This window comes from Urocitellus parryii, chromosome 12, assembly GCF_045843805.1.
Source record: "Urocitellus parryii isolate mUroPar1 chromosome 12, mUroPar1.hap1, whole genome shotgun sequence".
Taxonomy (NCBI): domain Eukaryota; kingdom Metazoa; phylum Chordata; class Mammalia; order Rodentia; family Sciuridae; genus Urocitellus; species Urocitellus parryii.
This window is the reverse complement of record NC_135542.1, coordinates 88,604,727-88,628,057: the sequence shown is the minus strand read 5'-3', so window position 1 is coordinate 88,628,057 and position 23,331 is coordinate 88,604,727. Positions and strand designations below refer to the sequence as shown.

The following is a 23,331-nucleotide window of genomic DNA, read 5'->3' as shown; positions in this document are numbered from 1 at the left end:
CCCTTCTCTTGACAGGCCCGCTTCGGCTGCGTTCCTCATTGGGCACCCTAAAGAATACCCCGCCCCTGGCCTTGTGCGATTGGGAGAGGACACCACAGCTCCGCCCCGCAAAGTCCGCTCCACTCGGTGGTTGGTCACGCTTGACAAGGCCCGGGCTCCACCCCCCTCTTTCCAATTGGTGACAGGATTCGCAACTCCGCCTCGTGCTTTTTCCCTGTTTTCCATTGGTTCTATACCGACAACCGGGCCCCCTTTTGCTTTGTTAGTATTGGCCAAGAGCTGTAGAAGGCTAGCCACTTCACCTGCCTCCCATTGGTGGAGCCTTCGGACACCTCCCAGCTACGATGATGTCACCTTTCTCCAGGTCCGGTGAGCCCTGAGTGGCTGGTGGCCAGCGGCCTCGCTACTCCTCCTCAGGTCTGGCATTGGCTGGAAAAGGCTGGCCCCGGCGCTGGGTGGTGCTGATTCACCGGCCGCGGCGGAGTTAGGCTCCGCCCGACCCCTCCCGGTCCTGCCTCTGACCTGTTGCGAGTCCTGTCTCTGGGGAAAACTTCGGGGCCCTGCCAAGTGTCCCTCGAATGGAAGGCTGGCACCTCGCGTCACCTGGGAGCTCATCCCCGCTCGGGTTCGGGACCGGAGCCTTTGGTCTGGTGGCTGTGACCCCGGAGGCCCCCGGCTTTTCCAGAATCCGGCAGCCGTGAACCCCCAGCGTATCCTCCCGGGAGGGAGAGCTTCATCAGCAACCCAGCAAGTGGCCAGTGGGCCAGGGGCTCCAGAGGGCGCCACGTGACTAAGGGGCTGAAAGGAAAAAGCCTGGCCTGTGTAAAACGCCACCCAGCGTTTTTTCTATTCTCAGGAAGCGCTGGAATACGGCTGCGGTACACGGAATTGAGTTTCTCTCCGAAGGCGCTTACCTCCCCCGCCCTGCCCCGGGAGAGTGGTGGCAGAATTACTCTTATCACGCAAGTGGGTTTCAAGAGCTCAGAAATTAAAGTTGAAGCTGAGTAAGCTGAACCCCAAGATTCTTTGGCCTAAATCTCTTTTAAGGTTTTCCCTTCCCTTTTTATTCTAGATAAAAACAGGAAGGCTGCAGGAAGGTGTGTTTGTGTGAGGAGTGGTACCAATATAAATGCTTACTATAATATTATGTATAAAAACCAAAAGTTTAGGATTGTTCCATAAACCTCATCAAGATTTTTGAAATGAAAGCTCTCTGGAGACTCAAGTAATGTACATTGTTGCACATACTGACATTTCCTTTAAGTTGGGAGTCCCCAAGGTTGAAATGAGTAAAGCATGATTTTTTTTTTTATAAAATGTATTTTTTGTTGCCAATATGTGATAGTAATAGCTTACTGTATTACATATGTTATTTCTAATTCTCAATATAATCCCATGAGGTAGGTTGTATTAATTACCTACATTTTTCACATGAAGAGACAGGCCCAGCTAGGCTAAATGATTTTCCTTATCCTCCATTCAGCTGCAGAGATGGGAGCTGAACCTAGGTTTGTCTTACCCACAGCCCTGGCTACTAATCCCCAGGTGTTAGTTGTACTAAAGACCTGCAGAAAAAGATTTCCAGATTGAGTCACAAAACACTGATACTTAAGCTCTGGGTAAAGAGAAAGACAAATGTGTAAATACAATTGTGGTGGGAAATTTTTAAAGTGTTTTTTTAAATGGTCCATAAATCCATTAAAATTGAACAAATTAATTAGGATAAACATGTAATAAACAAGACTGACATGTAGGAAACACATTTTCTAGGTTTAATGGTTAATTAGAAAAAATTATGAAAACAGTAATTAAATAACATACTGAAAGTAAGCTTTTCAAGAAGGCATAAAGTTGAAAATGAGAATGGGGACATAATAGTTTCGCAGAGTATTTTGAAGTGCATGTTATTTGTAAAATAAATTTGAAAAAAATCAACAAAATGCAATCCTATTAAAGTATCCAGCCTGATATACTAGAAATATTTTGATTTCCTTATCATTTTAATTTTACATATACTTTTATATTTAACCCACTCCTATTTCTCAATATCATGACTTTTCTCACTAGAATCTCCCTGATTGAAAATCACTTTTCTTTTTAAAGAGGGGCCTGGGAATTTGAAATTGAGTCAGAAGAGAGCAAATAAGTAACTCAGACACCAATGATTCTAACTTAAAAACTCTAAACAAAATTACTAAATTGTGTACATAAACATCAGAGAATAAAACTAAGAAAATAAATGTACCATTTTTGTTCTATGGTGGTAGAACAGATCATCAATTAGCAACACCAACTAAGAACTATTATCAAGAACTTCAAAGAGTATTTGGTGCCATCTACTGGAAGTGAAACAGTAAGCAGAAAAAGGTTTTGAGGTTTAGGTTGTCCTCACCACCCCTACCCAACCCCCTGGAAATTATTTTAAACAATGAACCTAAATTTTCTGACCAGAATTTTAAATAAAAAGTTATGTGTAACAGCATAAACATGAGATGAAAATAGTTTATATCTCTGAGTATACATCAAAATAAAAACTATTAGAATTGGGTAGTTAGAAATGGAGAAATATAAAATATAACATCAAATAATTTTGACTGAGTGCCAGGGGCAGGAATAAGACCCTGGAGCTGGGGACACAGATCATTTGGTACAGTGCTTGCCTATGGGTTTAATCCCCAGCACCAAAACAAAACAAAACAAACAAACAAAAAACAACTAAGACCCTGTCTTTTCCTCCTTTAGGGGCTTATACTCCAGGTTAGTATAGGGATAGTTAAAAAGTTAATACCAATGCTAAGCAGCAGGTTCATTATATGCTATGGGAGTTAGGACTGAGGGATGCTACTTCAACCAGTACCTCAGAATGGAAGGGAAGACAACTGTTGTCACTGGTAATCCTTAAGTGTCTAAAATGTTCTAAAACCAGGAATTAAAACCCCCTATTTGTAACAAGAGTTTGGCACTTTCAAACCACCAAGACATTAAAATGAATTTTGTTTTATTATAAGTTTCTGAGGAATTAAGTTTTGTTCCTTGCAGTATAAAAAGTCAGGACTGCAAGTTTCTGTTTTGATACCAAGCCCTCCCTTTTTTTTTGTGGCTGGACACTTCAGTATCATGACACTCAATATTATGATATTAAGTTTTAAAACTCTGCTTTGCAAAATTAGTCACACTATAAATATCTGTGATTCTAAAAATACAACAATGGATTAAAAACTGTAATAAAAGGGGGCTAGGGGTTAGCTCAGTGGAAGACATTTGTCTAGCACACTCAAGGCTCTGAGTTTGATACCCAGCACCATGTGCAAACCACCACCAACAAAACAATAAAACCAATACCAACCTGTGATATACACATTACACAAAATATGGCAACAGGTTTCTTAGTTTTTTTTTCTTAAAAAGGTAGGTTTACATGTATAAATGGCACAGAAAGATCTCTAAAGTATCATGTTGAGTAAACAATTAGTTATAAAATAATCCCTACATATTATTTATTTTTTAAGAAAAACCCAAACTATGTATTTTCCTTATTTTCTAAATTCTATTACATACAAAGATGTAAAAACCAAGGAAGGACACATGCAAAGGATTAACAATGAAGAAGAGGCAAAAGGATTATGACTACTGTTCAAAGGGATTAGCTTTGTCCCAATGTTTTAAATTATTTACAAGAAAAATGTATCCATTTCTTACTTGGGTAATAAAGGTTAAATTAAAAATCAGGGAAAGTAATTTAAAAAGATTACAGAACTATATTCACAAATTCAACAGACTCTTATTGAGTGTTTTACTCTATGGCAGGTACTATGTGGTGCTGGAGCTATAGCAGAGAATAATACCAGCCCCAATTCTCAGAGCTCACTGTCTAATAGGACAACCAGACAGTAATAAATGAATACAGGTTATGTCAGGCAGTGATAGGTGCCATAAAGAAAAGCAAGGAAGATTTGGAGACCAGATAGAGAATTTGGAACCCTCATATACTAATGGAGAGAATGTAAAACAGTGCAGCTACTTTGCAAAACCATTTGTGACAGTATTCAAAACTTTCAACAGTTACTATATATAAACCACTAATGCCACTCCTAGGTATGTACTCAGGAGATTGGAAAAAAATTATGTTCATACAAAAACTTGTATGAATATGCATGCAGTATTCACAAAAATAGAATCAACCTAAATGTCCATCTACAGATTAATTATAAACAAAACAGTGGTATTATCTCTTGAATGGAATATTATTCAGTCATTAAAAAGGAACTGTGTACTGATAAATACAAATGAGTGAACCTTGAAAACACGCCAAGTCAAAGAGACCAAACACAAAAGGACAAATAATGTATGATTCCATTTATGTAATATGTCCATAATAGGTACATCTATAGACAGAAAATGCATTAGTGGTTTCCAGGTAAGGAGGGAGGGAAGTAAAGGTGTGATTATTAATGGGTATGGGGATTTTTTTAGGGGTGATGAAAATGATCTAGAATTAGTGATGATGGATGCATAACTCTGAACTGTAAACTTTTTAAAAGGGTACATTTTATGGTTTGTGAATTTTATCTCAAAAAAAATTTCTGGGGGGTACTGGGTATTGAACCCAGGGGTACTTTACCAGTGAGATACATTCCTATTCTTTTTTATTTTTCATTCTAAGGCAAGGTCTCACTAAGTTGCCTAAGCCCTAGCTAAATTGCTGAGGCTGGCTTGCTATCTCAAAATTTTAATGGTAAAAAAAAAAAAAAAGCCCAGGGTAGGGGCTGGGGTGGTGGCTCAGCAGCAGAGCGCTCACCTCCCATAAGAGAGACCCTGGGTTCGATCCTCAGCACCACATAAAAATAAATAAGTGAAATAAAAGTATTGTGTCCAACTACAACTAAAAACAAAACAAAACAAAACAAAAGGCCAAGGGCAGTGGCACTTGCCTGTAATTCTAGAAAGTTGGGAAGCTGAGGCAGGAGGATCAAAATTTCAAGGTTTGCCTAGCAAGTTCACAAGACCCTGTCTTAAAATAAAAATAAAGGACTGGAGTAGTGTACAGTGGCACACACCTGTAATCCCAGTGACTCAGGATGCTGAGGCAGGAAAATCAACAGTTCAAAGCTAGCCTCAATAACTTAGTAAACTCCTAAGAAACTTTGCAAGACTGTCTCTAAATAAAATATAAAAAGGGCTGGGGATGTGCTTCAGTGGTTAAGTGATCCCCTGGGTTAAATACCCAATCACACACACACATACACAAATAAATAAAGAAGGATAAAAGGATAGAGAGTTAAGAGAACTTGCTATTTTGGTAAGGATGGGTCAGGAATGACTTGAGTTTGAGCAGAGACCTGAGCAATGTAAAGTAGCAAATCTAGGAAGTGGGAAAACATTTTAGAAGGAAGAGAAAGTGGACATCCAGGGGCAGGAATATGCCTGTTCTCAAAGAACAGCAAGGAGGATAACTGACTGAAATGAGCAAGTGGATGAGGCTATGAAATCCAGAGTCGAGGTCAGGTAGAGGTCTTTAGACCACAGGTAAGACTTTCTTCTGAATAAGAGAAAATCACTGGACCCAGAAGAAATGTATACTGATGCACATTTTAAAAGGTTTGTCTCAGTTGCTGGGTGGAGAATAAACAGGAAGGGTGGAAAGAGGGAGAACAATTAGGAGGTTATTGTAATAATTCAACAAGAGATGACTTGGACTAGCATGGGTGCTGAGAAGTGGTCAGATTCAAAACATCAAAAGGATCTGCCAATGAATCACATGTGGGGCAAAGGAGTCAGGATGATCCCAGGATTTTAGTCTGATGAAGAAGTAAATGAAAGGGTCACTGACTGAGATGCCTCAGAGAAAAACACTAGGCATGGAAATGAGAGTTCAGTTTGCTTAATCTTAAATTTGAGGTGCCTAATAATTTAGGTGCATATAAGAGACTGTAATTCAGTAAAATGATCAGGCTGGAAGTATAAATTTGAGATTAGGGGCAGAAGATGTTTGAAGTCACATGGATGAATGACTCACCAAGGCAAAGTGGAAAGTCTAAGGACTTGAGCCATGGAGCACCCTAATATTTAGATACCTGGGAACAGATGATTTATGTTCTCTATATGGCAGGAGCCTGTTAGAGGAAGAAGACAGGATGTTTCACCTTTATTATTCTTCCAGAATTAGATGACTGAATAGACAAAAGTTCCTTTGAACCAAGACTTCTAGGTGTCTTCTCTGGATTTTTAAAGATTTCCTATTTTCCCTGTATCTTTAGTACTACCTCCTTATTAACCTATAAGGTTCTCTCAGATTATTTGTTTACAAAGTGTCCTGCCCTAAGGATCTCAAGTCAGTTCTCTACTAACACCACAATAAATGATAATCTAAAAATACACAATTTGTTTTGGATATATTATTTTATTCTAGATCTGGCTTCCCAGTTAAAACAATTAGGTTTGCCTTCCTTAGATACACACAAATATGATTGGCAACAGACTCTGTCATGGATAATTTACAAATACACGGTATTTTGGTGGGTAAAAGCATGGGGGACTATTTAGCTGTTTGGTAGAAAGTTCAAGTAAAATAACCCAACTGTCTTTGAGTTGGTGACAACTGTGCAAAGAGTACCTGAAGTTGTGCAACTGAGGTAGCACATTCAAGTATTTAAGTAGGTAGTATAAATGTCAATAGTGTCTGCCTTTGTGGTCTGAAGACCCTTAGCTTTCTCCTCTGAGAAATAGACAATAGCACCCTCTCTATCTCATGAGGACTAAGTAAACTAAAATGCCATGTACACTGTAACACACAGTGCAGGAACATTACTATTATTTTCTTTACAGAGAACCAACTTGCCAGAAAGATTCTAAAATATTTCAATTGGTGGTCAAATTTCAGATGTAATAAGGATTTAAAAATTTAGCCAAACGCTTGTAAAATCATGTATGTACAAGGATAATCACTGCAAAACTGTTTTTAACATAGCAAAAGTTTAGATAACAGGGGATAAGTTAAATAAACTATGGTCTATCCTACAATGGACTATAACAGCCTTTGTTAGTCAGCTTTTCATCACTGTGACAAAATAACTGAGAAAAAAAACTTAAGGAGAAAAGATTCATTTTGGCTCATGCAGAGATTTCAGTCAGTGTTTGCTTGGCTCCTATGTTGAAGCAGGAAGCAAAAAAATTGCTCACCTCCTGGTAGATGGGGAAGCAGAGACAAAGGAGGGTAGGGCTTGGGACCAACCTCTTTCGGCTAGGTCTCATCTCCTAAAGTTTCTATTACTTCCCTATAGCACCATCAGTTGGACCAAGTCTTCAACACATGAACCTTTGGGGATGTTCCAGATCCAAACTGTAATAGCCTTTAAAAAAAAGGCAATGTTTGGGCTGTGGCTGTGGCTTAGTTGTAGTGCACTTGCCTGGCATGTGTGAGACACTGGGTTTGATTCTCAGCACTGAATATAAATAAATTAATAAAATAAAGGTCTATCAACAACTTAAAAAAAATCAAATTTAAAAAAGGGCAATTTTATATATATCAATAAGAAATAATCTTGAGATACACTAGAGTAAGTGAACAAAAGCTAGGTGCAGAACAGTATACAAAGTTTATATCTATTTTAATAACAAGATATGTGTGTGTGTCAAATATCTCTGAATGGATACACAATTAACTCACCACTAAATATTTTTTGTAAACATCTGAAATGTGTTCCATGCATTTGTAGTAGTTACTACAAAGAATAGAATTTAAACTGGACACAGTGGCACAGGCCTGTAATCCCAGCAGCTCAGGAGGCTGAGGCAGGAGGATTGCAAATTAAAGTCAAGCTTCAGCAACTTATCGAGGAACTCAGCAACTCAGTGAGACCCTGTCTCTAAATAAAATATTTGTAAATAAGGTGGGGGATGTGGCTCAGTGGTTAAGCCCCCCTGGGTTCAATCCTCAGTATCCCCCCCAATAAATAAATAAACAAACAAATAAACAAAATCCAGCCACAGAGACTCAAACACCAGCGAGACATGAAACAGAATGGATGATGGCTATTATCTTTGATAAAGATAATAAATAATAATTAAATAATAATAAATAAAGAGCTTTCTTCAAATGGGAGGGACCTTGCCTAAAGACAATGAAACCAACATTTATTACACCTATTTGTACATGTATACCAAATAGAAATTCTCATATTTTACTGGTGGGAAAAAAACTTTCTAACCACATATACGAAAAAAAACTTAAATAAGCACATGCATACACGCACACACACCTCTTATCCCTTATCATGTTTAAGAACTGAACCTGAGAAAATAATGAATCAAATATAAAAACATGCATGTAATAAAGACAGACAGTAATTATAAAAGTTTTAATTATAAAAGTAAACCATGGGAGACAGGCCAATGTTCACCAATAAAGGATTAGTAAATTATGGTACAACCAAGTAGCTACTAAACACTAAGTTTTGAAAGAATATTTAAAAGCATAAAAAATGTTCATAGTACATGGGGAAAAATGGGTTAGACAAAGAGGACTGTATATACATTTTGATCTCATGAGTGGAAGTGAGAAATATAGAAGTCCAGAAAGACATACAACAAAATGTTTATATTGATTATCCCTGGAAGTTTATTATAAGTGATTTTTGGCTTTTCACTTTTTAGCTTCACAGGTATTTGTTATAGTAAGCATGTATTGCTTTCATAATTGAGGAAAAACAATAAATAGTATTTGGGGGGGGGAAGAAGATACAAAAATTTAAAGCTATACTTCTTCATTCTCCCAATTCTTTAATAATCAAGGTATATATGTGTGAAAAAAGAAAACGTCTAGGCAGGCTCTTTTATCTAATAATAAAAATGTTTATCAACTATAAAATGGGTAGAAATATTGCTTTATTGGAGAAACATCCAAATTACTTTCATGTTTGTTATAAAGTCCTAACAAGCATCCAAGAAGAAAATACACAGTTTCCATAGGAATAAAAACAAACAAAATGGGATGGTGACTGCCCCAAATGATATTTCCTAAAAAAAAAAAAAGTAATGTTTAACCTATCTTCTATTGAGGAAAGGTAAGTAAACTGCACACATCATAAATAAGATTTCCTTACTTTACAAGAAAGAACAGCAATCCTGGTTTTGAGGCATATTAAATACAAAATCCACTCTCTGACCAAGACGAGGGGGAAAATCATTCTTCAAATTTCAATTCTCATGCAATAAAATCCAAAGGTCTGTTGAAGCCACCTTTTCGATTCATGTACTGCCTATAATGAGAAGAGAAAATTCATTGTGAACTTTTTAAAATTTTGGACTCTTTTTATATATATAAAAAAACCCCAAAACCAAAATAACATGTTTTTAAGATTAAACCTAAGACCACCTTTAACGTGACAAAGTGTAGGATAGAAACTACTTAAGGTTATTTAATGCACATTAATATAAGATTATTTTACTTTTACTTATTTTTGTGGCTTGGAATCAAACGCAAGGCCTCAAGCATGCCAAGCAACATTCTACACTAAATTACACCTGTAACCCATAACCTCACTTTTAAAATAAAGCAAAACCATTTGGATTTCTTTAAATGCCACATTCAGTATGAAAATATATTTTCAGAATTATTTGGAAAGATCGTACAGACCTTTAAAAAAATCAATTTAAAATTCATAATTATTTTAGGTAAACAATGATTACCTAGTTTAAACAAACAAAGAACTCCTAAACAGGTATCCATTAAGCAAATTCAATTTGTACGCTTCAATGGTTCACCTCATAATACTTTATTTGAAGGTAATTTTATGACAGTCTATCCATAACAACTCTATTACTTTAGCTCATAGCACTCTCAAATCATATTATTCATAGTCTAAATTAATTGGAATACTGATCTTTTATCAGTGATAAAAATAGAAAGAAAGGTTATATTTAAACATGTCTTGACTTTTTCATCAACAATTCAGTGAGATTTTAAGTATAGATTCATTTGTTTCGAATCTATAACATAAACAAAATGTGCCTACACTTAAAAAAAGAAAAGTCTATTTACATTAAAATCCTGATGTAATCAGTATAGGTAAATAGTTTAGAAGGGATTTGTTTTACAGTGAAATCAAAGCCCACTAAGTTGAAGTTATGCTTTTTTAAGAAATTTACTACACACAGCTCAAAAACATTTAAGTCAGCTACCCTCTCTAGAATAGCTATTTGCTAACATGTAAATTGAGAAACAATTTTAACATGCCAGAATATAAGCAAGAAAAGTACTTCCTTAAGATAAGGGACAGGGTTCTGAGGACACATCTCAGTGGTAGGGCACTTGCCTAGTATGCACAAGGCCCTTGGTTCAATTACCCAGTACAAAACAAAACACACACATAAAAAAATCAAGGGACAAATGGTGGATCCATTCCCAGCTTTCCCAGGAATCTCCATACTGCTTTCCAAACTGGCCTCACCATTTTGCAGTCCCACCAGCAGTGTACAAGTGTACCCTTTTCCCCACATCCTCGCCAACACTTATTGTTGTTTGACTTCATAATGGCTGCCAATCTTACTGGAGTGAGATGGTATCTTAGGGTGGTTTTGATTTGCATTTCTCTGATTGCTAGAGATGGTGAGCATTTTTTCATGTACTTGTTGATTGCTTGTATGTCCTCCTCTGAGAAGTGTCTGTTTAGGTCCTTGGCCCATTTGTTGATTGGGTTATTTGTTATCTTATTGTTTAATTTTTTTAGTTCTTTGTACATTCTAGATATTAGGGCTCTATCTGAGGTGTGAGGGGTAAAAATTTGTTCCCAGGATGTAGGCTCTCTATTTACCTCTTTTATTGTTTCTCTTGCTGAGAAAAAACTTTTTAGTTTAAGTAAGTCCCATTTGTTTATTCTTGTTATTAACTCTTGGGCTATGGGCGTCCTATTAAGGAATTTGGAGCCCGACCCCACAATATGTAGATCGTAGCCAACTTTTTCTTCTATCATACGCAGAGTCTCTGATTTGATATCTAGCTCCTTGATCCATTTTGAGTTAACTTTTGTGGCTGGCGAGAGAAAGGGATTCAATTTCATTTTGTTGCATATGGATTTCCAATTTTCCCAGCACCATTTGTTGAAGATGCTGTCCTTCCTCCATTGCATGTTTTTAGCCCCTTTATCAAATATAAGATAATTGTAACTTTGTGGATTAGTCTCTGTGTCCTCTATTCTGTACCATTGGTCCACCTGCCTGTTTTGGTACCAGTACCATGCTGTTTTTGTTACCATTGCTTTGTAGTACAGTTTGAACTCAGGTATCGCTATACCTCCAGATTCACACTTCCTGCTTAGCATTGTGTTTGCTATTCTGGGTCTTTTGTTTTTCCATATGAATTCCATGATTGCTTTATCTATTTCTACAAGAAATGCCATTGGGATTTTGATTGGCATCGAATTAAATCTGTAGAGAACTTTGGGTAATATCGCCATTTTGATGATGTTAGTTCTGCCTATCCATGAACAGGGTACATTTTCCATCTTCTGAGATCTCTATCTCTATCTCTCTCTCTATCGCCCTTCTCGGACTATTCCCTGAGGACCTTAAAAGAGCGCACTATAGGGATACGGCCACAGCAATGATTATAGCGGCACAATTCACAATAGCTAGACTGTGGAACCAACCTAGATGCCCTTCAATAGATGAATGGATAAAAAAAAGGTGGCATCTATACCCAATGGAGTATTATGCAGCACTAAGAAAGGACAAAATCATAGAATTTGCAGGGAAATGGATGGCATTAGAGCAGATTATGCTAAGTGAAGCTAGCCAAGCCCTAAAAAACAAAAGCCAAATGTCTTCTTTGATATAAAGAGAGCCACTAAGAACAGAACAGGAAGGAAGGGCATGAGGAAAAGGCTAACTGTAAACAAAGACGAATGGGGGGAGAGAAAGGGAGAGAGAAGGGAAAGCATATGGAAATGGTAGGAGACCTACAATGATACACAAAATTATAAGAGGTTATGAGGGGCAAGGGGGAGGGGAAAAAAAAGGGAGAGAATTGAACAACAGCAGAGGAGGTAGAGAGGGAAGATGGGAGGGGAGGGGAGGGGAGGGGGGATAGTAGGGGATAGGAAAGGTAGCAGAATACAACAGTCACTAATATGCCATTATGTAAAAATGTGAGTATGTAGCAGATGTGATTCTGCAATCTGTATTTGGGGTAAAAAAGAGAGTTCAAAACCCAATTGAGTCAAATGTATGAAAGATGATATATCATGAGCTCTGCAATGTTTTGAACAATCAATGAAAAAAAAATATCAAGGGACAGTACAGAAAACTAATATATTTCACAAACATGATTACCCCATATAAAAGCTCTTTCCAAATATGAAATTGAGTTTATTAGTTTAAACATAATAGTGGGGGCTTTGCTTACCTGTACTTCCTCTTCTGAGACACATTTATGGCATAGGCATTGACAGAGCCATCTACCTTCTTCCCCTGGAGAAAAACAATAAACAAATAAAATAGGAAGGACACATTAAATGCCTGATCAAGAGATGGATAATGTTAAGTCACCAAGATCCATTTAAAAGGAAGAGAAAATTTTCAGATCCTAATGATACCCACAAACTCTCAAGTATTAAACAACTCTGCTCACATTTTTATGGTTACATATATACAATTTAATACAATATTCAAATCAGCAAACATTCATGGTATGTGTATTATGTGTAAGGCATGCTGGGAAATAGGCTAGTAGATCCTAAACTTTTTTGGTCAAAGACTCCTTTAAAATCAGATAAAACTTATTAGCTCCACAAAAATTTACATTCACACAAAATTTAACCTCTACCATTAACTTATAATATTCTCAAATTGTAGCTTGAACATTTCCATTTGTTTAAATTCCATTTCTTGCATAAGTCTTACCATTTTTATCTTTAATCAAGAATCAGAATATAGAATAACAGACAATAGTTGGATTGTGACATACCTTTCTATATGTGGCATGTATCCTCTTTGTTACTAATTCCTTTTTTAAAATTTGTTTTAATTAGTTATACATGACAATAGAATGTATTTATGCACTTTTTTAAAGTTTATTTTTGGTTAGACACAATACCTTTATTTTGTTTGTTTTTATTTATTTTTATGTGATGTTGAGGATCAAACCTAGGGCCTCATGCATGCCAGGAGAGCGCTCTACCGCTGAGCCACAACCCCAGCCCCCTTTAAGGTTCTTTAATCCAGTCAAATTAATTCACCATACCCACTTGCTCCCATATTGTTCCTCATGCCTGAATTGCCTTCCCTGCCAAGAACCAATCTTTAACGAACTGGTCCTTTCTTATCCATCATTCAGGGCCCAGTTATGATGATCCAGCTGTCAGGCAGCACCTTCTTTACTAACCCCTGAAGAATGGTATCTATGCTTTCCCCACAGTACTTTATATTTTCTACCCTGTATTACTATGATGTATATGCTATTGCTCCAATGACACTGAAAGCTTCTTGATGGAGGGATATATGTCTGAGTCACCTCTACATTCTCACATACTAGGGCACTGCACTGGCAGGTGATTGGAAAATGACTTCGAAATGAATGGGACTGGCTAATGCCACGAAACACATACATGTGACTCCTATTTCCTACCCTTGTCCATTATTACTCATGAGTGTAGCACACTCATTAGGCGTCTGCATTAGGGGAAAAAAAAGGATTCTGACCCACTGGTCTAATGATATGCATAGGTGAACTACATATTTGAAATGGAACTAAAATAAATATATATGGCTTAATTTTCTGTTCTTATTTTCATATATTTCTAAGGGTAGGGGTACTGGATAAATTATAAGAGGTAGGCATAACTTGGAAAGACCTGCCTTGACCAAAAAAAAAAAAAAAAAAAAGGAAATTATGCTAATCTTTTCACTGAGTTCAATTTCTAAAGACTTGCTGACTTTTTAGAAACTTTTGTAGAGTCACATATTATTAGCCCTATGTTCATTTATTTACATACTAGGATAGAAAATTACCCATTGGTAAATATAATCACACTTTGGAACTTTCTAGAAGAATGTTGAAGTAGAGGGAAAATAAATGACTACAAGACATATGGAAAGGTTCCACAATAGGGATCAGTACTAGACAATTTACCTAGCACCAATGAAGCCCTGGATTAGATTATGAGTACTGCAAAGAGGAAAGGAAAGGGAAACAGAAGAAAAGGAAAAGGTCCCCCAACAGATCAATGATGAAAATAACACAACATATATGTAACTGAGAAACATGAGTGAGGTAAGATACTTCATAACTGCCAACTGCATATAAACTAAGTTAACAACCCCATAGAGGTCATTAGAAAACAACTGACATGGGAGTTGGGCTATACTCAGTGGTGGAGCACTTGCCTTGTATGGGATGAGGCTCTAGGTTTCACCTTCAGTACTGGGAAAAACAAACCAAAACTCCACTGACATCATTTGATTACATGGTACATGACAATTTTTAAGGATCCTCACTTTTTCCTAAACAAACATCTTAAGCAGCACTGATTACAATTAAAGTGAAGGGTAGGGCTGGGGTGGTGGCTCAGTGGTAGAGCGCACTTGCTAGCATGTGTGAGGCACTGGGTTCAATTCTCGGCACCACATATAAATAAATAAAAAATTAAGTTCTATCAACAACTAAAAAAATTAAATTAAAAAAAAAAAAGCAAAGCAAAGGGTTAGCTCTACCTATATACCTCTCAGGAATTTCAAATATAATCAGGAAATAGTCATACCCCAAAAAAATAAATAATTTCAATTGGATAGAATGGTGCACTCCTGTAATCTCAGCAACTTGGAAAGCTGAGGCAGGAGGATTGCAAGTTCAAGGCCAGCCTCAGCAACTTAGTGAGATCCTGCCTCAAAATAAAAAACAAAAAAAAGGGATGGGGATGTGGCTCAGTGGCAAAGGGCCCCTGGGTTCAATTGCCAGTACAAACAAATAAAAACAGTCTTCTAAAAACAATAAAACTACAATTGCTTTACTTTGGAGATTTTTTTTTTTATCCATTTAACTGAAACTGCTTTACTTTGGAGATATTTTTATCCATTTAACATATATATTAACAAAACATTTCACATATAAAATACTCTTTGGGAAAAAATAAAAAGGGATTTGGATTTGATATATTCAAGGAAAAAAAGTTAACAGATACCAAAAAAAAAAAAAAAAAAAAAAAAATTCCAAAATAGGGTTCATATAACCTCTGCATTCTTAATTTTTTTCACCTCAACAGTCATGTGTCAGTACTCCTCTTAAGTTATACAATATAATTTTCAAATATTTTAAACTTACTATCACATTAGTTAAAAAGAAAGTCTTACACCATTTGGGTTTATCCTATTCCATTAACAACTCAATGGAATGGAATACAGAATTAGAGGAGGTGGATTTTTTTTTTTTTTTTTAAACTAGAATGAACCCAGCAGTGTTCTATAACTGAGCTACAACTCCAGCCCCTCTTTTTAAAAAATTTTGAGATAGAGTCTTGCTAAATTGCAGAGTCTGGCCTCAAAATCCTGCTGCCTCAGGTTCCTGAGAAGCTGGGATTACAGGTATGTGTCACCATATCCAGCAAGAAGAATTAAATGACAATTCTTTTCAAAATCTCAAATTCCATTTGTAAAACTAACTTTTTTTTTTGGTGGTGCTGGGGATTAAATCCAGGAACTTGTGAATGCTAAGCAATCCCTTTATCACATTCCCTGCCCCTAGAAAAAAATATTTTATCAACACCAATAAATCAACTGCATTTTTATTCATTAAAGATGTTATCAGCTGAAAGAGAAATCAGAAAAATATCCCTTTATAATAACCTCGAAAGAAAAATAAAACAAAAACAACAACAAAAAAACTATTTAGGAATCAACCTAACAAAAGAGGTGAAAGGCCTCTATAATGAAAACTACAGAACACTAAAGAAAGAAATTAAAGAAGATATCCAAAAATGGAAAGATCTCCATGTTCTTGGATAGGCAGAATTAATATCAAAATGGCCATACTACCAAAAATGCTATACAGATTTAATGCAATTCCTATTAAGATCCCAATGATGAGGGCTGGGATTGTGGCTCAGCTGTAGAGCGCTCGCCTAGCATGGGCGGGACCCAGGTTCCATCCTCAGTACCACATAAAAATAAAGGCATTGTATTGCATCCATCTACACCTAAAAAAATAAATATTAAAAAAAAAAAGATCCCAATGATGTTCTTCAGTGAAATAGAAAAAGCAGTCATGAAATTCATTTGGAAAAATAAGAGGTCCAGAATAGTCAAAGCAATCCTTAGTGAGAAAAGCGATGCAGGAGGCATCACAATACCAGACCTTAAATTATACTACAGAGCTATAGTAGCAAAAACAGCATGGTACTGGCACCAAAACAGACATAAAGACCAATGGAACAGAATAGAAGACATAGAAAAGGATCCACATAAATACAGTTATCTTATCCTAGACAAAGGCACCATAAATATACATTGGAGAAAGGATAGCCTCTTCAACAAACGGTGCTGGGAAAACTGGAAATCCACATGTAATAAAATGAAATTGAACCCCTATCTCTCACCCTGTACAAACTCAACTCTAAGTGGATCAAAGACCTAGGCATTAGACTAGAGATCCTGCACTTATTAGAAGAAAAAGTAGGCCCAACTCTCCATCCTGTCAACTTAGGAAATGATTTTCTCAATAAGACTCCTAAAGCACAAGAAGTAAAATCAAGAATCAATAAATGGGATGGTATCAAACTGAAAAGCTTCTTCACAGCAAAGGAAACAATAAAAAACACGAACAGAGATCCTACAGATGGGAGAAAATCTTTACCACCTGTACTTCAGATAAGCATTAACCTCCAGGTTATACAAAGAACTCAAAAAACCTAACACCAGCTGGGCAAAGTGGCCCATGCCTGTAATCCCAGTGGCTTGGGAGGCTGAGGCAGGAGGATCGTGAGTTCAAAGCCAACCTCAGCAAAAGTGAGGCGCTAAGCAACTCAGTGAGACTCTGTCTCTAAATAAAATACAAAATAGGGCTGGGGATGTGGCTCAGTGGCCTAGTGCCCTGCCCCTGAGTCCAATTCCTGGTACTCCCCAACTCCCCAAAAGCCCCCAACACCAGAAAAAAAATCCAATCAATAAATGGACAATGGAACTGAATAAACACTTCATAGAAGAAGAAATCGAATGGTCAAAAAATACATGAAAAAATGTTCAACATTTCTAGCAATTAGAGAAAAGAAAATTAAAACTACACTGAGACTCTATCTCACTCCAGCCAGAATGGCAAATATAAAGAATACAAGTAACAATAAATGTTGGTGAAGATGTGGTAGAGAAAGGTACTCTCATACATTTTTGATAGGACTGCAAATTGGTACAACCACTATGGAAAGCAGTATGGAGATTCCTTAGAAAACTTGGAATGGAACTACCATTTGACCCAGTTTTCCCACTCCTTGGTCTTATAACCAAGGGACTTAAAAACAGCATACTACAGTGACACAGCCACATCAATGTTTATAGCAGCTCAACTCACAATAGCCAAGCTATGGAAACAACCTAAGTGTCCTTTGACAGATTAATGGATAAAGAAAATGTGGTATATATACACAATGGACTATTTCTCAGCCATAAAGAAGAATGAAATTATGACATTTGCCAGTAAATGGATGGAACTGGACACTACCATGCTAAGTGAAATAAGCCAATCCCAAAAAAACCAAAGGCCAAATGTTCTCTGATATGTGGATGCTAACCCAAAACAAGGAAGGGTGGGGAGGGTAAGAATAGAAATCCATTGGATTAGACAAAGGGAAAGGAGGGGGGAGGGGTATAGGAAGGACAGTAGAAACAATCAGACATAACTTTCTTAGCCTTGTATTTGAATATACAACCAGAGTAACTCTACATCATGTACAACCACAAGAATGGGATCCTGAATAAAATAATTTATACTCTATGTATATATAATTTGCCAAAAATACATTCTACTGTCATGTATAACTAAGAAGAATAAATAAAAAATAGAAATTTCATCAAAATCTTAAAAAAAAGGATTAAAAATTTTTTTCCTTCTTTTCACATATATTCTTCTTCTCTCCACCCCACTATTCTCCTATTTTCTCTCTCCATTCCTCCTGGCCTTCCCTATTTCTTTCTCTTACCCCCATCTCCCTATCTCTCTAAATATTCTTTCCTCCTCCCTCCCTAAAATTTCTTTCTCCCTTTTCTTCTTAACAATCTCTCTCTCTTTCCTCCCCTTTATTGTCTCCAGGAATTATGATGAAAGTTAGATAGCACTCACTCCCCAATCCATCTCTATCCCCCATCTGAGCTGTGAGACACGTAGTCCAAGGTCATCTTCATCTGGCAGCTGAATGTTCTATTTCCCAGTAATTCCCCTTCCTGTAATCTTGTTCTGAGTTAACTGTACCAACCAGGCTCCCCAGCCCAATGTCTCAAGGGCATCACTGACTACTGATACCCATCTGACTACTGATACCCATTTCCACTTACCCTGGCTTCTGAGATTTTAGACTCAGTTCAGTCCTGTTATCATCTTACACTTGCATGACTCAACAGTTCTCTCTACTTCTAATCTAACCCACTTCCCATCTGTCTTCCATGCTGTCCCCAATGTCATTGTTCTAAAACATACATATAATCGGGTTACTCCCTTGTTTTAAAATCCTTGCTTCCTCTTCTAAACACCAATAAGTCAACTCTAAATTCCTTAGCATGGCTAAAGTCATCAAAATTCCTACAAAATTTGGTTTCCTCCATTTTGTAGTCTCAGTCACAGTTACCACCCATCAGCCCCCTTGGACCAGTCACAGAATTTTAAATTCCCATAATACCTCATGCTTCTTCACACCTATACAGCCTATCTTCTCCCTCCTTTCGGTCTGATCACCTTTACTTGCCCTTTATGATCTAACGCAAACCATATGTCTGGCAAACACAAATGCAATGGCAGTTTAAAGTTTCCTCCTTTGTGTTCTCAAAGCCCTTCAAACAGATAGTTACTGTCTTAAAACCAAATAAACTTGTGCCAACAGAAGAAATTATAAGTGACACATAAAAGAATATGAAAAACCAAAACAGGCATAATGGATTAATTCAAATCAGAATGTTTAATTCATTGCATGTTTTACTTACTTTTGTTGAGTCAAAAGAGGCAAATCCCATTAACTTCATCATTTCAATTTCTTCCTCTGTTTTGCCCTCTAAGTCTTCCTCTGCAAAAATAATTTTTAAAACTCTTATATCATTATGTATCTATATCTATACACATTCAAAATAAAAAGAAAACTGGTGACAAATTAACAGACATTCTACCTTACCAGCAGAGAACACACAAAAGACAAAGATAAATGAGAAAAATTCCTCTTAAATTTGGACAGAATGTAACTTAGCATGCAAGTTGGAGCTTATGGAGGGGACCACCTTTAATATCAGATACTACAATATCTAGATTTGAAGACACTTCCAAAATAGAATATTCTCATGTTTTTAACTATCCTACCTAGGTTATATCAGGAGCACCATGGACAACAAGCAACTCACTAAGGTACAATTAAAAGAAAATCTTAAAACCACATGCAATGAACACCATAAAAATCTTAATATTTAAAAGCTCAAAAATTATACTTTTATAACTTATCATGACTGGAGCCATCTAAACAAGCTTATTTATCTAGTAATGTTACCGGTAATCTGACGTTCTTTGCTCTTTGTTTCTTTTGTTTCTTTCTTTTCCTCATCTCTTCTTTCTTTTAGTCGAGAAGGGGAAGGAGATGTGGATCTATGTCGTCTTGGGGATCTAATATTTATAAATAAAGATGTAAGAAACAGATATATATAAATGGCAACTCTGTCAATCAGCACAAATTAACACATGAGTTCCTGAAAAGTAAAGACTGAACAGAAATAAGTTCCAGAGTACTCAAGAGTCCATTCACCATAGAGGAGTGAGGGAGAGGCTCTGATACTACAAAAACAAACAAATAAACAAACAAAAAACCCCCACTTTACTGATAGTCATCAGTCGCACTCTACTAGGGCTAGAAATTTATTTATTTTTATTTTTTGGGGTTACCGGGATTGAACCCAGGGACACTCAACCACTGAATCACATACCTAGTCCTATTTTTTTTTAATTTTAAAATTTACTTGTTCTAATCAGTTATACATGATAGCATAATGCTCTTTGATTCACTGTACACAAATAGAGCACAATTTTACACTTCTCTGGTTGTACATGAAGTAAGATCCAACCATTTGAGTAATCATTTTTGTACCTTGGGTAATGACATCCCTCTCATTCCTTCATCTTTCCTAACCCCATGCCCCCTCCCCTCCCCACTCTAACCCTCCCTCCCTTTTGCCCATTCCAAGTTCCTCCACTCATCCCATACCCCTCCCCATTATGAATTAGCAGCCACTTATGAGAGAAAACATTTGGCCTTTGGTTTTTGGGGATTGGCTTACTTCACTTAGCATGATATTCTCTAACTCCATTTATTTACCTGCAAATGCCATAATTTTATTCTCTTTTATTGTTGAGTAATATTCCATTGTGTATATATACCATAGTTTCTTAATCCATTCATCTATTGAAGGACATCTAGGTTGGTTCCACAGTTTGGCTACTGTGAATTGTGCTGCTTTTAACACTGATGTGGCCTAGCCCTATTTTGTATTTTATTTAGAGATAGGGTCTCCCTGAGTGGCTTAGTGCCTCACTTTTGCTGATGCTGGCTTTGAACTCGCAATCCTCCTGCCTCAGCCACCCCATCTGTTGGGATTACAGACATGTGCCACTGCCTGTATAGGAAATTTTTATGAGGCAGAAAAACCTAGCTTGGAAAATTCTACCCATTAAACACAAACAATAAAGCCCACTTAAATACCCACTGATGCTATTAACAGAGTCCATTTCCAAGGTCCTTCTAAGATGTCCCGTCCCCCCCCCCTCAATGGGAACTGAACCCATGGATATTTTACCACATTTAAATTTTGACACATAGTCTCACTAAATTGCTGAGTGTCTGAATTAAGTTGCTGAGGCTAGCCACAAACTTGAGATCCTCCTGTCTCTGTCTCTCATTTGCTGGGATTGTGGGTGTGCACCCAGTTAAAGTTCTCCCTCCAATTCTTGATCATACACTTGAATATATTGCTATCACCAAAAAGTTAATTTAAAAAATCCTAACAGAAATATAAACATTTACTTCTTGCTCTTGCCAAGCACCACACTAAGTGGTTTTCATTCATTCTTTATTCCTCATTTACTTCTCAAGACAACTGTATAAGTGGAATGTAAACCCCGTTTTATCAAAAGACATGTTAGCTTTAGAATAAAGTAGGATTGTTTCCTCCATTTCATGAAACTGCGACCAAAAAAAAAAAAAAAAAAAGTTAAGATCAGTGACCAGCTTCTTTGTTCTTTATAGTCTAACTTCTGGTTTATTCACTATACTCACCGGGAGCGCCTTCGGTGTGGGGATCTCGACCGGCTCCTTCTTCGATCTCTTTCCCGAGACCGGGACCTTTCTCGGCGCCTTCGTTCTCTCTCCCGGGAAGTGGACCGGGACCGCCTACGTTCTAATACAAACACACAAAAATTGCAGAGCCAAAAAGTGAATCAAATATCAAGAGCTGAGCCCTCCAACAGAAACATAACGTGAGCCATCGCTAGTAGTCACAGTGAAAAGGTACAAAGAAACAGGTGATATTAATTTTAAGACTTTTTTGACTTAATATGTCCCAGCTATAAACATATTGGCATGTAAGCAATATGAAAGGTACTTAATAATATATTTTATAATTTTTCTGGTAGGAAATCTGGTGTCTATTTTAGGAACTGCATTTCTCAGTTCGGATTAGCTACACTTCAAGAACCCCACAGCCACACGTGGCTTGAGGCCTCAGTTAACTTGTAAGAAAACTGAATACTGTCTAGTTGAAGGTGGCAAAAACTAACCAAGGACACAACCGAGGATCCAAGTTAGAGATCCCAATGGAAGTCTAGTTAGATTCTTTACATTGCACCGCCTCCTTAATAGGTCTGGGGGACAGAAGATATTAATCGGTGAGTTCCCTGGATTCGAAATTCTAAATACCGATTTCCCTATGATAAACTCAGCAGGATCATAAAACTTATGGAGCATCTATGAGCCAAGCAAAATCACATAGTGAATGCTATAGAATGTAACATTTATTCTCACATCAGTTTTCCCCGGGGGTTAACATTACCCCCGATGACTGCGAGAATTCGATTCAGAAAAGCAGGGTGACTTATTGCAGTTTCCTAGAAATTACATGAAGAAACTGTGGCCTGAGCCCATCGGCCACAAGCACAGTAAAAGTTACTGTACTATAAGGTTGACAACAAGTCAATGAAACCCTAATTTAGAAGGGGAAAAAAAAAAACCAAAACTCTAGTCTTCAAACCAGAGGTTCAGAGCGTTAAGAGTGTAGGGGCCTAGGTCTTCGTTCCCCCATTCACCCCCAGCTTTCCTCCTCAGGAGGAAAGGGCCCGCCTCTCCGTTGCCCAGATACTGAAAAAAAAAAAAAAGATGCGATTCCAACAGAGCCCCACGCCATCCGCGTTGCTTCCAAACTCACCCCTCCGTGGGGAGCGGCTTCGGCTGCGACCCATTCGGAGTCCAACTCCTCCTCACACCGCCCCGGAAACAGCGGTGCAACAACTTCCGGGAGTGACCGGAACTGAAGTTCGATCTCCGACTGGAAAAATGTCGAAACAAGTCCCGAGGGTTCCGGCTTCTTAAGAAGGCAAGCAGCAAAAAGGGCGGGCCCAGAATGTGCCCCGGATGCCATCGCCTCTTCTGAATTTGGAGATTACCGTAGAAGTGGAGTTGTCATTTCCTCTCCTCCAGCCTAATTTTCACAGTGACTTTCCTATCTTGTTTGTCCCTGGCAGGCATTAAAAATATGCTATTTGATGCACTTATAGAAGTGTTTGAAAAATTCAGCTGTAGACTCACCATCCTAACATAGCTTTCAATTTCACCATTTTCTCCAGTCCTTGTTCACATGCGTAAAATACGTCAAACCAATTCTACACGGAGTATACAAGGTTTGTATTTTTTGACATTTTTACATAAAATTCTCTCATAAGGAGTGAAGACACCAAAGTTCAGCGATTGTCAGTTTAATATTTTCTCAGATGCCAGTATTGAGAACTTATCCCAAAGTTACTACGGGTAAGGAAAAGCAAAGGCTCCATAAGCCCACGTATTCCCACAAAGTACTTCTCCAATGCTGCCATAACTAGAAAAGGGTTGCTGGATG

The 23,331-nt window shown here is 37.4% G+C and overlaps 1 protein-coding gene across 2 annotated transcripts; it reads right to left on the bottom strand.

Moving 5' to 3' along the window:
• Positions 1-8,356: 8,356 nt before the first annotated feature.
• Positions 8,357-22,735, bottom strand: Snrnp27 (small nuclear ribonucleoprotein U4/U6.U5 subunit 27). Of its 2 annotated transcripts, XR_013342286.1 has the most exons (7): positions 22,645-22,735; positions 21,501-21,621; positions 19,725-19,837; positions 19,174-19,253; positions 12,401-12,465; positions 9,102-9,257; positions 8,357-9,015 (listed from the first exon to the last, which is right to left on the bottom strand). XR_013342286.1 is itself a non-coding variant. In XM_026405131.2 (6 exons), the coding sequence occupies exons 1-6, from the start codon at positions 22,676-22,678 to the stop codon at positions 9,203-9,205; spliced, it is 468 nt and encodes a 155-aa protein (XP_026260916.1). In that variant the 5' UTR covers positions 22,679-22,735; the 3' UTR covers positions 8,357-9,202. The 2 variants fall into 2 exon arrangements, 1 of the variants encoding a protein (XP_026260916.1); XM_026405131.2 differs by having other exon boundaries at positions 8,357-9,257.
• Positions 22,736-23,331: the final 596 nt, after the last annotated feature.

Coding starts and splice junctions, on each gene's coding strand:
- Snrnp27 (XM_026405131.2), bottom strand. CDS start 22,678: ATGGGTCGCAGCCGAAGCCGCTCCCCACGGAGGG. Junction 19,254..19,724: donor CAAAGAACGTCAGATTACCG/GTAACATTACTA, acceptor TTATTTTTGCAG/AGGAAGACTTAGAGGGCAAA. Junction 9,258..12,400: donor TCTCAGAAGAGGAAGTACAG/GTAAGCAAAGCC, acceptor TTCTCATTATAG/GCAGTACATGAATCGAAAAG.